At 34.9% G+C, this 13,703-nt stretch overlaps 1 protein-coding gene across 4 annotated transcripts in view; it reads right to left on the reverse strand.

Annotated features, from left to right (window-relative positions):
- EXOC1 (exocyst complex component 1) overlaps positions 1-13,703 on the reverse strand; it is a 32,980-nt gene that overhangs the window by 2,288 nt on the left and 16,989 nt on the right. For 2 of the 4 annotated variants that reach the window (XM_086746239.1, XM_086746236.1), the window contains 9 exons: positions 13,313-13,462; positions 11,763-11,868; positions 8,813-8,857; positions 7,575-7,738; positions 5,741-5,847; positions 5,187-5,264; positions 4,379-4,607; positions 3,217-3,400; positions 796-995 (listed from right to left, as the gene is read on the reverse strand). In XM_086746239.1, the coding sequence (XP_086602365.1) occupies positions 796-995; positions 3,217-3,400; positions 4,379-4,607; positions 5,187-5,264; positions 5,741-5,847; positions 7,575-7,738; positions 8,813-8,857; positions 11,763-11,868; positions 13,313-13,462 (1,263 nt within the window). The remainder of the gene's footprint in view (positions 1-795; positions 996-3,216; positions 3,401-4,378; positions 4,608-5,186; positions 5,265-5,740; positions 5,848-7,574; positions 7,739-8,812; positions 8,858-11,762; positions 11,869-13,312; positions 13,463-13,703) is intronic. The other 2 variants (XM_086746240.1, XM_086746238.1) reach the window with 1 other exon arrangement.

Consider the following 13,703-nt stretch of genomic DNA (forward strand, 5'->3'; position numbering starts at 1 on the left):
GGAGGGGGCAGGGGTGATGTTTGTCTTCAAGGTGGCTGTTGCTCAGAAACTAGCTGGGCATCAGTCTGCTTGTGGGAAGTAGTGCCTGATTTGCCTTTGCACCACTTCTTCACTGATCAAACTGTCTTATCTCCACCCCAAAATTTTCTCACTTTTGCTCTTCCTATTCTTTCCCCTGTCCTGCTTGGATAGGGGGTAGTAAGCAAGTTATGTGGCAGCTTAGGTGCTGGCCAGACTCAACCCACAAGAAGTGGGAAGCAGCAGTAAAGCATTTTAATTTTGCGAAAGAGAAGACATCTTAGACTTTCCAGAAAATGAATGGCTGAAATCCTGCTTACAGAAAAAGCAATGAGGAGCGGGAAACATTTAGTGGGCAGAACTGGACGTAAGAGCACTCAGTTTAACACTTAGTTCAACTTCAGACACACAGAACTTTCCTAAAACTTTTCCTATTGTTGAACAGTTCAGAAACTACAGTAATTTTCTTTGCAGTTGAGGTGGGGAAAATTATTCCAGAGCTCCTCTTTTCTTTTCCCCCTCACTTCCTCAAAACCATTACTTAAGACACAACTGATGTTTACTCAGTACTATTCATTGCCATGAAAATTTTGGTTGTTTTCATCCAAGACTGTTACCCTCATGAATAGTGTACTCTTGCCAGGCATGCTCGAGTCTAAAATGATAAAATAGAGATTATGATAGATGCAGTGATAAAGAGATGAGATAGGTCAAACTAAACACTTGACAAAGACTACTCTGTACCATTTAAATGTGTAGAAACTCAAATATACTTACATTTAATTTCTCAAGCGGCTGTCCGAGTGAGTAGATTACATAAGACTGAAGATGTTCAGTGTATTTCTGTTTGGCTTCTTTTTTCTCGGCCTCAAGACAAGAAATTTTCAAGCGAGAAAGTGTTGCAAAAATATGGTGGAAGTTCTCCATCATGACGACGTCTCTGGGTGTTTTCTGGCTTTCATTAGCTACTTTCTCAACTGAAAGAAAAAGGAAGCAAAGACTTAAAATACCAAAAGGACAACAAAATTCAGAAAAATGTAACTTATAACTGTAATACTGTCAGAAAATGAATTTTGGATTTTATGTCAATGATAACCATTTGTATGAGCGTTTGTCATAACTGCCACTAAATAAATCGATAACTGAGAGCCTTCAAAAGAAGTAAAAAATATGTACAGGCTCTAAGACCATGGAATTTTTATGCCAAAAAAGTAACTTATAAAAAGAAACAAAATAGTGACTACATATGGTCATTTACATAAGTGAGAAACAACCCGCATTCTGTGGAGGCTTACAAGCATGCTTTCATTATGCCTAATAAATTTAACATGACAGAACTATTTAAGAAAAGTCTCACTCCCCTCTTTGGTAGAACAGAAACCTTCAATAAAGTAGTGGGGTTTTTAAAATGTACTTCCCAGTTCTCAATTTTTTCTTAGCTTATTAGTTTTATGGTCAAAGTTACTGTCAATCCCTAAATTCAATAAGAAAAATGGATCATCCTGCCCATAGGTCTCTTACTTTCACCACCCTCTCCCCTCAAAAAAAAAACCAACCTGAAAATAAACCCAAGGTGGGGAAAAGAAATTCTACCTATCACTTCCTTATTGCACCTAAAAGCAGGCTGAAAGGATGGCTTCAACCAAGTGTGCAATTAAGTGTCTATGCCCATTCATTCATTCATTCATCACTTTGCTGAGACTACCAGGATGCCCACCAGGAAAGTGATCCTGGGCACCAGAGTATCAACAAAGATCACAAATTCATTTCAGTTAGAACACTGAATTGCCAATTAGGAAGTCTGTTACTTCCAACTCCGTTCTTCCCATTTAATTTTCTAACCACCCCCCGCCAGTTCTACCTGAAGTACTACATCTTTCTGACCTGTTTCAAACACTACTTACAAATTATGTATCGTACTGCATTAAACATATTGCTTGCACTGATTTTGTAGAAAATTTTGACTTTGTTTCATCTTCATTCTTTACTTATATCCCTTGTCCTCCCCCATCATAGTTCTTTGTTAAGTTTGCTCTGTACTTGTCTGAAATCGATTTTATTTCTTCTTTGGTGTTTGACTGGCATCATTTTGAGCCCCTTTTAAAACATGCTTTTCTAAGTTCTTCCTACACTAGTTATTTTATCATGGTATAGTTTTGCCTGTCTACTGGTATTTACTTAGTTTTATCGCTTGAACAGTAAATTCTTAAAGACAGATGCAATCAAATAAAAAAAAAATTTAAAAATTTATTGTCCTATCAGCTGGGTTGCCCCTGCTGACGACACATATTCTGGTCTAGTGTACTTTGAAGTAATGTCTCTTCATAATTTCCTAATATGTTCAGAACTATTACGCTATCATTTCCTTGCTTTATTGCCTCTACTGTCTCCTCTTGCCCAATCTTCCCCTAAAAAAAAAAAAAAAAAAAAAAAAAAAAGAGGTAAGTCTCAGTGGCTGGGAATTACTATATGTGGAAGAGTTTGAAATTTTTTAGGTAAATCAACACAGAGAGGTCCAAGCATGTGTGTCCCCTCATTTTAAAAGGGAAGGACAATTTCTCCAGAGTTCATTGGCTTACATATCCATCCTCCCCACTACCTTTTTTTTTTTTTTTTCAAATGTTAAATAAGCCCATTAGAGCAAGGGTGTTGCTCCTGTTTTTCCAGACTATAGCTGGGAAAAGAGGGAGGACTGGAGAGACATTCTGCTGTATCAGGCTAGAACGCAAAGGACCTAATCTGCCAAGAAAGGGTCAAATTCATATCTAGAACTCAAGTGATTTATTTTAGACAAGGCTGAGAAGGATACATGGTATTAGGGCCAAATGTCAGGAATCCCATCCAGATTAATCTCCTCATTTAAGCTACACTGGGGGACAAAACACAGGAAACCATTTCAGATTGAGTATGTTGTGTTGCTGCTATCTCCTCTCTTCCTCCAGAGTCTTAACCACTTCCCTCTGTCATAACTGGAAATTATTTTACAGGTATATACAAAAGAAAATATCTACAGTTTGCTCTGAAAATGTACATTACAATCAAAAAGTTTACACTTGCTCTCCTACCAATAACAGAAATAAGCAAAATTTCAGTACAGTATCAGTCACATGGCTTGCAATAGTCTTAAAAAAATCATAAATATAAATAAATAGGAGGAAACAATCATTTTAGTAACTATGACAGCCTAAGAAGACCTACCACTGACAAAAACAGCTCTAATAAGTTTTATGTAGGCTTTATCTAGATCTCCTCGCCGTTCTGCATTTTTGAAAATTGATTCAGCAAGAGCTGCAAACTCTTCAAATTCAGCAACAAACGGAAGGATCCCAACTTTACTCTTCTTTGAGATTTTTACTTCATCCATCTGCTTCATTTGATTACTCTTAAATTCAAAAGAACAGATGTTAGCCTCTAATATATGACTCCAGACCATGTAACAACTAGTAAAAGAGAAGAAAAACGCAGACATACTGAAAAACTGACATTTATTCAAACACAAAAATAATTCTCTTTCAATTAGTTTATCTTCCTAGTCTTCCTCCCTTTTTACCCTCAAAAATTTGTTAAGAAATAAAATAATTGGAAAGCAAAAAGGAAGATGGGCAACTTCCCTTTTCTGATTCAGCCAAGCTAACAATTCCTTTTGCTACAGGAAGTTTTTTTAATCTTCTACTGAAATTTTATTTCTGAGTATAATTCAAAAAAATCGGCTGCAAATATTTTAAGCATTAAACTGATCAAGAACAGTCAGTCTTACTATGTTGACCTAGAGTCAAATTACATTTCTAACAATTAAAAAAAGTTATACCAGCAACTCCATTTTCACTAAACTTGCCATATTTCATATAATGATCATATCGATTTAGCAAAAAGAAAGTTTCTGACAGTAGAAGCTGCCCTTTTTTTGTTAGCTGTAAGACAGAAAGAACTGAACACATGGAAGGGATATCTATTTGGCATGTTATACTCAAAGGGGAAAAGCAAAATCCACGTAAGTCCATGAGGTTTTGGGTTTTGGTAAGTAAAAAAGGCAGAGCTATAATTTACTTGACTGACTTCAGTAATTTCAGTAACAGTACAAATTTAAACAAGTAAAAATGTCAGCTAGCTCACAGCAGAGAATGAGTGGTCATATTTCTTACAAGTAGATAATTATTGAAGAAAACTGGAATGGAGAGGAAAAAGAAACACAGCCACCAATTAGTTAATCTTTTTTTAACATTTGGCCAGCAATGAAGTTACTAATTTTCACTTCAAATTTAAAGCAAAAATTTAACTATAAAGAAATGCAAAATCAAACTGGGTAGGAGTGTGCTTCCTATATTATAGTTAGCTTAATCAGAATAACTAAAGAACTTACAATGCATTTATCAAAGTTCCTTTTGACAGTCACTAAAACATTTCCAAGTGTTGTGCTGAGAAAGGAAGCTGGATCCACATTTTGTGCTGTCCATACATGATGGCTCATCTTAACTAACATATAAAGGGAATTAAAGCTGTCAATCTTGTCTCCCAGTGCTATAAGATTATTCAGCTCAGGTTCAATACAACGAAATATTTTTGTCATCATTTGTCGGATCATGTCCTTCCTATTAAAAATGCATAAGATAAAAATATTACTCTGACAGTTTCCTAGGCTACTTTACATGTTCTTTGATAACATTTATAGGATAAATTTATTGGATATACTAATCTTATTTGCATTCAGCAAGTCTCATGATTTTCAGAATGCTGCTAAGGGAAGAAAGGAAGAAATGCTAGTGTCACACAGTGAAAAAAAAATTTAAAAAATCATCAACAGTCACAGGTATAAAATATTCCAAAAAATATTTTCTGTGTGGAAGCTGCCTCAAACTCAGGAAGGACTCAAACTCAGAACTTTGCTAAGCTTATTTTCCAAAACTTACTTTACATATTAAAGCACCTAGTTTCACTTTGCAAACTATTAGAGAATTAAGCATCTTTTTTTACACTACTATAGACAGAAACATCCATCCTATACAGAAAAATTTTTATACTTACTGACACATTCAGTGTCTACAAATTAGGAGTTAACTATTCATTTTCACTAAAAAGGAATAATTTCTAATCATGGAGAGAAAAGTTTTATATGCCAAATAAATTCACATGTAGGCTAAGAACCAGTAATATACAACAGCAGCACATACTCAGATGATATTGTTTGCGGAACCCCAGAAGTGTATGAACGGGATAAAGTTCCTCCATCCATTTCCTCTGCTTCATTCTGTAAGAACAAGGAATGTATATATAGGAAGCTGAAAGCTTGCCTCCAATTATATATTTAAGTGATAAGTACATCTGACAAACCCAATATAATTATCAGCTTCCCTCCTCCCCCCACCCCAAAGCAGCAAATACAGTGGTTTGCAAAGTGCTAGTACTTTTCTGGTCATGTTCCCCAGAACACAACGCTATCCACAATTCCTCCCCATTGCCTTCCTACATAACATGATGAAGTGTTAATTGTGATCTTACAAGAAAACAAAGCCATGGTAGAAGAAACATGTCAGTCTTCCTTTAACAGATTTTGTATTGGCCAGCCAAAAATAAAGATTCTGACAGCTAATGAAGGAAAACAAATTATTGATCACCTGGATCACATAATTGCCAGATAAGTTCAGAAGTTATCTTTTAAACAGGTCTCTTATGAGGCATGTTCAATATTTTTTACTTCAGTGACAGAATGAAGAGTCATACCGTTGTTGTTCCCGAGATGCTCTGATGTTGCTGTAGTTTGAAAAATTTACTAATGAAGTCCTGTTCTGCCAGACACAGAGGCTCTAGTTCACTTAAGACTTGCTCAAAAATCTGAAGAAAGCCAAATATTTTATCAACACACTGAATACTACGAACAGTTAGCAATACTAATTTTAATTGTTTGTTGCATAGGATTTTATACTTTCCAGTTTCAGTAAGCTTTAGAAGGCTTATTTCTACTTAATAGAAACAGAAACAGCTTGTCCTCTCATCTTTAAAAGTCATATCTGCATCTTCAAACCAGTCTCTTCTCATCCATGTAACACTGGGATGAAAAGAACAATCTATGGTTTTCCACAACTAGAAGTTTGCTAGTCACAGCCTGAGGAAGGACTTTTGTGCTATAATGAAAACATTTGCATTTTAATAGTAAGTCATGGGTTCCACCACGTTCTTTTCTGCCTGGGTTGCTCAAAGGAAGAAGACAAAATGAAAAGCTTAAGGGAAGAAAAACAGGTAAAGTGAGTATGTAGAAGATAACAGCTCTGTAGAAAATGTTTCTGCATAGCTGCTACAGAAACCAACAGCAGGTTTTGTACTGAATAGATGTAGTCATCATTATTTCTAGACTTAATCTAAAATGAAACACTATTTTGGCAACAATTCATTAAAATATTATATTAATATGAACTACTGAAATTATAAGTCAGGTGTTAGACATACGTAATCTGTCATCTTCACACAGTACAGAATTTTCTCTGCAAGTATTTAAAGATTAAGACATGCAATAATTTACATAAATGAAACCAACCCAGCCACACAGTAAATCCACAGTACTGAAAATGCCCCTAGGGGAAAAAAAAAAAAAAAAAAAAAGGAAAAAAAAAAGAAAAAACCTATTAGGTCAGCTCAATAGCTTACAGCTCTATGTATGTCACACTCACATGAGAGTGAGATAACTCAGAAGCTGAAAGCACAATACTTTTACTTGTATAAAATTGTTTTTAAAAGGTATCATTTTAATTCTAGACAAGTTGTTGATGCAGGTGTGTACGAACTGTTTCAGGCATATAATACTTCCACCCAGAAAAAGACTGAGCAAGGATTTGAAGAAGTCAGAAGAAAAATACTCATTTCCACTGAATAATTCAATAGAGAACAAGAAAACTATTTTTATCTCTCACTCTGAAACCAGCTCCTTTTCCCTCCACATGGAGGATTTAATTCCCCAGGAAGTGAGGAATACTGTCACTTTTAAATGTTTAGGGGGAAAAAAAACCCTAACCAATGGATGTTGAGTACAGCAGGTTTTTAAGGAGATGCTGAGGACACTCCAGTAATAACTTAGTACCATTGGTTAAAGCTGAAAACTGATGGTAACTTTGATGTGAAACCAGTTGAAATAAAATTTTAGGGCCACGCTCAAGTCCTGGCACAAAGGAGCTTGTTTTCTTATCTTTCACTTTTGCTTACATACTTGCAAAATGTGACAGAACACATTAACATTTGTATTGAGAAAAAAAAAAATCAGGTGAAGAATCCATCAGTTCAATTCTTATTTGCTTAAAAATGCACACTGAGCTTAAACTTAATAGACCATTTTTTAAGCTTGATAGTCTTCGAAGATCACACGTAGCATACAGAGGAACTAAATGGAATCTTATCAGAGAATAATAGCTCAATCTACATATTTCTTAGAAACTGCCTTTATTAGATGTGTGGTGCATACAGAATTTGAAAATTGTCACGTTTTCAGATTTAAACAGTACAGATTTTTAAACTATACAAGCAGGATATGTAAGACTAAGCAGGAATCCTATGCAACATTTTGGCTTTACCTTATCAAATTTTGTTCTATCAGCCACATCAAGGTCAGAGGCAGACATGTTTCCCATATCCAATAGCGAGGATGACTGAGACCTGCGGTTTCCTGAGCTCTGAACAGTGAGTTTATTTAGGCTAGAAGTAGACCCAGTCAATTTTCCAGAACTTCCATGAAGACCTGTGAAATAAAGACACTATGAAGGATGGAAGCAAAAGCAGAATAAAATACTCAAGAAGAACAGGTTCATTACAGAATGTATGAGACCAAGAGCTGCTAGTAGTCCTACGTTAAGATCAAACAACTCAATTTTTGTCTAAGCTGCAAATGCTTTTGCTATAAACACATTCTTTTCTCGTTACAGGGTAACTTGAAATACTTCAGCAAGTTTCAAAGTACAATGTAGCTATACAAGCCCTCATTGTAAAGTAAGGAAAAAGGTATAAAAGGAACAAAACTGAAATACAGGAACATTGGGACAGATACTCTCCTTGAAAGCAAAGACCAGTTATGATCTTTGTGAATGTACTTTGGGCAAAGGCTGCCACAGTGGAAGAGGGAAAAAATTAAAAAGCTTTATATGCACACAGGCATCTTTTAATCTTGAACTTCATCTTTCTACTGTTGACATCCCTTTGTCTACATAGTTTGCTCCAGCTATTTTGCTGGATCTACAATCCCATAGTCACTCTACTGCTAGTGCTCCCCTCTCCTTTTGGTCATAATTAATACTCAGACATTTTTTTCCTGACATTGTGGGGCCTTCTTCTAGGTAAGGAGCATACCTTTTTATTTTTATTTTTTTCCCAAATTTTCAGAAATGTTGGAACAGGATGGAGAAAACTAGTAACAAAAATGACCAAGAAATTGACAATATTTGACCCCCGTGTAAACTTCTCGCATATCAACCACAAAGAAACTTAAAAGCAATCCTGCAAGTTTCATTTAACTGCTATGTTGGTATCTAGTCTAGGGACACAAACAAAGCAAAGTCTATAGATCCAATAAAAGTTATCACCTCAACCTACTGGAACAGGTGGAAAACTACAACAAACTCCCAGGCACAAACATATTTTTTTAGACCAACTAGTAGCACAGGAAAAATGCCTTGCAAAAACAATGATTCTGCTAATGCTTATTTCATTCTGAATGGAGCGCTTCAGTGTTAGGTCAGTTTTCCATGATGCAGCACTACATCTTTACATTGACACACATGCATTGACAATACCAACTAATGCAACTAGTTATACTCACTCTCAGTTTCTTGTTTGACAGCACTTTCTTTTCGAGGCAGTGTAGCTGGGATGGATTAGGTTGCAAGCATCAAAGACAAAGACAAGTTAAAATGCAGTTTGCACAAACCATGCACAAGATGCAAGTTAAGCTCTAACTGGAAAGAAACATGCAGAGAACTATAAGCAGCAAGTAACTACACTGCAAACACATTTAGTTGGAGAGGTACTATTCTAGAAATTCAATATCTAAGCTACATGGAAAACAGTAAGTTTCTAGGTTTTAAACTACTTTTTCTTATACAGTGTGTTCAAAGAACATTTTTGGTAACATGTCTTTAAATTCTCCCAAATTGAGAAGTCCATTAAATTAAGGTTTTATTTGCTAGAGTTAATATTGCAAAAGACTCAGTTGAATCATCAGATTGAAAATAGATGTGAATAAATTAAAATGTATTTATGTAATTTTGTACTGAGTCAGAGATATTTTCCAGCTCTTCAATTTAAAACACACACACCGATATTGCAAAATCCTTCATATCAACAGTAAGTCTGGCTAACCTTTTCTGTTGTTCACAAATCAGGATGTTTACACAGAGAATACATCTTTTGTATTCCTGCTGCACCAAAAATTGATGACTGCAAATTCAGAGAGGATGAAAACAAATACATAATAAAAAATTTTAAAAGGTGGGTTTTTTTGTATTTTTTTCCTGTTTTTCTGAGAATAAAACAGTTTCCTCAAGTGGACTTCAATATGAAATTTAGAGTAAGTGGGCATTTATAGTAAATAGAGAATCCCTAACCAGTAAAAGGCATTTGCACATATACACTAAAAGCAGTATGTAGTATTAAGAAGATCTTGATGAGAATGAATGCTACAAGCCCCCCAAAACGGAGCAGGCAAGCAGAACCTACTGTAATAGAATGAGTAAATACTTCTAAATGCCACAAACATGTCTTAAATACCAGATGTTTTCAAGTAGGCAACACTACTGACAATTATAATGTCAAACTCAAATTTAATTCCAGCCTAGTTTTTACATCTTGGGACTTTTGGCAGTTTTTGTATAAAAAGGTTTAGGCCTGATATATTTGGCCTATGTATTTGTCATGCATTGGTCCCACTTCTTCATTGTTCTCAATTTCCAAATGCACAGACTAATTACAGAAAGTGAAGAACTACAGGCAGAGATCAGGCTCTGGACAACCTGGGAGCCATGGTGGCTTTTGAGAAGCCACATCACATAAGCATATGACAGTAGCAGCACTCTTCCCCACATTGGTTTTATGGTATTTAAGTATCAAAGTCTTGGCTTAATCAGAAAATGAAAAAAGAAAAAAAAAAAAAAAAAAAAAAGAAAAGACTACTGAAGACAAGGGTGAATGCTCATGACTCAGATTATTTTTTTTTGCCATAAAAATGCAAACAAAGAACCTTGCACTAGCACAGAATGCCAGAATTCTCCCAGCATCCCCTCTGCGTTTGAGGCATTCAAACAGCAGTGCTATTCCCAAAGCACAAAAAAAGGCAAGAACACACACCAACACAGCTTGAAAACAGGTCATCTTTAGCATCCGAGTACAACTGGAGCATTGTGTACCTACACTACTCCTTAAATCAGTTTACTGTTAAGAAGTGATGTATTTTAAATTAATGTGTAACTAGTAATAGTACAACCACTACCTTCAATATGAAGCCTTTGAAATTACAGTTATAAGCTGACACAAAATAAATACATAACTTGATATTTAGAATGTGAAATGAAAGCATATTTATATAAGGAAAAGCTTTTTAAACATAAGTAATTTGATTTCCTTCTTTACAAGATTAGTACTGAGGACTGATGCTTCTTTGATCTAATTCACTGTCAAATTTGCTTGCAGTCTCAAACATGTGGCCATTGATTACTGTTACTTAATAGCTTAATTACCATTCATAACATTAATAACTCTAGGAGAGTCTCCACTGGACACAACTTTCAGTTTTGGCTCTGTGACTGGTTCCTACGAATTTTCAGAGGACTAGACACTTAGGTCAAGTTTTGCATGTCAGTCAGTCACTAGCAAGACTCAAAAATAAGCATACTCTTTGTATGATTGTGAAAATGTAATATTACAAAAGAAATGAAACCAAGAGAACTGGTTAAAAAAAAACCTCTTTGCTACTCTCCTCCTTGACTATCCTATGCAAAGTTCAAACATGCTTGAAGTTTGCACAAATACACGACAGAAGCCTTCTCAAGGTGCGGCTCCTTATGCATTGAAGGACCTCTTTCTCCAAAATGCTTGATCACTCTAACATTTACAGAAGTTAGGAAATTGCTACAAAAACTGTCTCCTCACAAGTACAAATCATGAAAGAAATATCAGGATAAAGTTCTTAGACTGTTTCAGAAATCCATTCATATTACGATAAAGTGTTTTGGTCTTGCAATAAAATAGCTTTTCAAGATCTATGAATTTAACTGTTGTGACAATGACACATTATAGCACCACTTGTTCTCCATGTCCAACAGATTATCACAACTTCTCTTACCAGCTTCCCCCTCCCTCAGTAAAGCCTCACCATTCTCTGCTTTCTTCCTTTCATTACTTTTTTCTGTTCTCTACTATCAAACTTCAAAGCATAAGATCAGGACTCAAAATGGGTTTTTCTCCAGTAACAAAACAGGATAGTTCAAGTAATAAAATATGGTTGCTAGTTTGTTACAAACTGAGTGCAGATTTGAAAATCTAAGAAATCTGAGAAATATCATATTTTATCCTTCTATTTTGACTAATTTATCAAGATTTCAGTTGTTCTACTTTGGCCTTGTGGAAGTCAAAAGTTTTACTAATCATATTTTTCATTCAACTTCTTTTTGCCAAAATTTTTACACCATTCTAAAATTGTCCCTAGGTGTTGTAATGAGTATTTTGTAAGCAAATAATAAGTTTCAAAGCAAGATATATGCCTCCAGGAAGCTTACCAAACTTTTTTCCTTCTCTGGTCGTGCCCGTCATCTTGATCTTGGCAACTTCAAAGAAATCTTTTATTTCCCTTTCATATAGTCGTGATAAATAATCCATATAATTCTTAAAAGATAAATGTAAAGTTATTTAACAAGTATACATATTTACTTTGTTCTACTACAGTTAAATAGATCTTAAAAACCAGCAAGTATATAAGTTCTACTAAATAACAAACTGTTTTGGACTACATATCTATATTTATGTGGAATGCACAAAAATATATTAATAATATTCAAGCAGGTTCTATTCCTTTTCCTAGTCAGTTCATTGAGCATCAGAAACTGCTACTTCTCCTCCATACAGAAAGATATACAATGTATTACATACAAATAGGATTACTAATGGCAGAGCATCACAGAATTCAGTTCAAGGGTAGAATGGAAAGAATTCAGCACCATTTTCTGTAGCCTCTTTTACTAGAGTCTTACTATGCCCCCAAAAAAGCAAATGGATGCCATTCCTGCACATCTTCCTGAGTACGTGACCTTCTTTATTACTGTTCTCAAATGAAGACGAAAAACCAGAAAACTTTGGGAGGCACAAACTCTGCATGCCTACTTACTACAATATTCAATCAATCCCAAAGTAACTTGTTTGCAACGTTGACAAAAATAAGCTCTAATTTTACAAAGATAAGACACACAACTATGGAAAAAAGTTTGAAGATTATCTGGTTTGTTTAAATTTTTAGTACAAAAGTTATAATAATATTTTACTTTCGTGACAAAGATCATCCAAGAATTTTTTCCCTATCTTCTTCAAAATTTTGTTACTTAGCACACACAATAGATAAATATGTAAGTGTCTCAATGTTTTATTAGAAGATCATGAAGATGTCAACCATTCATTGGCCATTTGCCTTACACTGAAGGCAAAATAATAACTATTTCAAAGCCATTTTAAGAGTCTCATTTAAATCTTCTATGGTTGAGCTTTTAAGAATGACAGTACTTACTTGTTCTGTAAGGACTAACTTTCCCTTGACTTCTATCTAAACATTTCCTATACCTCTGTAGCATTTTTGACTCCATGATAGTTTTAAACAAAGTAGTTACATATATAAAAAGTCAAAATGTTTCTATTTAATCTACTTTACAAGGGACTTCTGAAGTTTTTTATATTCCCAAGTGAAATGAAGGTCTGTTGAAATAAAGATGTCATATAAGCAATAAGCATGTGAACATGAAAATTATTTTTCTTACTAGACTGTATAATGGCAAACGCGTTTTACATAAATACTAAGATTAATATCTTATGATACTTCAGAACAGAGACGCAGAACCTTGGAGGGGGAAAAAAAAAATAAAACCCAAAAAAATCAGGATACAACAAATACCAAAAAATGAAATTTCCTATTCCAAAGAGGAACAACAAGACAGGAGCAGTGAATTAAATCTGATATAAAGGAATATTAAAAGGACAGGCACATTCACAGAGGCAATTTTTTTGACTCTCAAAAATAGTGTATTATGTACATTCTGTAGCATCATTTGAGCACTTCACATACCTTTGTTAGCCCTTCATATTTTCCATAATCTGTGTTCTTGAGCCACTCCATCAATTTAGCATATCGAAGTAAATCTCTGTGAAACGGATGGTGATTGGGTAATGTCAATTCAACAGAGTGCTGGGCAAGAGTAGAACTCTGATCGTGACCCTTGGTAAGAGAGAGTACTAAAGTAAATCTGGAAGCACTATACAGGTGTACTAGAGGTTTCCTGAAAAACTTAAAATGAAGATGGTACCCCATTCAGACAAACAGAAAAGCATCACAATATCTTGCACAGAAACAAAGTCTAGAGATGCAGACTGAAAAGATGCTTAACATAATAGAGACACCAAGTTGTGTCTTGTAGTAGTAGTTGTGGCAGGTAATGCATTTTAGTAAGCTTGTTCAT

The sequence above is a fragment of the Chlamydotis macqueenii genome, chromosome 4, assembly GCF_036417535.1.
Source record: "Chlamydotis macqueenii isolate bChlMac1 chromosome 4, bChlMac1.mat, whole genome shotgun sequence".
Lineage (NCBI taxonomy): Eukaryota > Metazoa > Chordata > Aves > Otidiformes > Otididae > Chlamydotis > Chlamydotis macqueenii.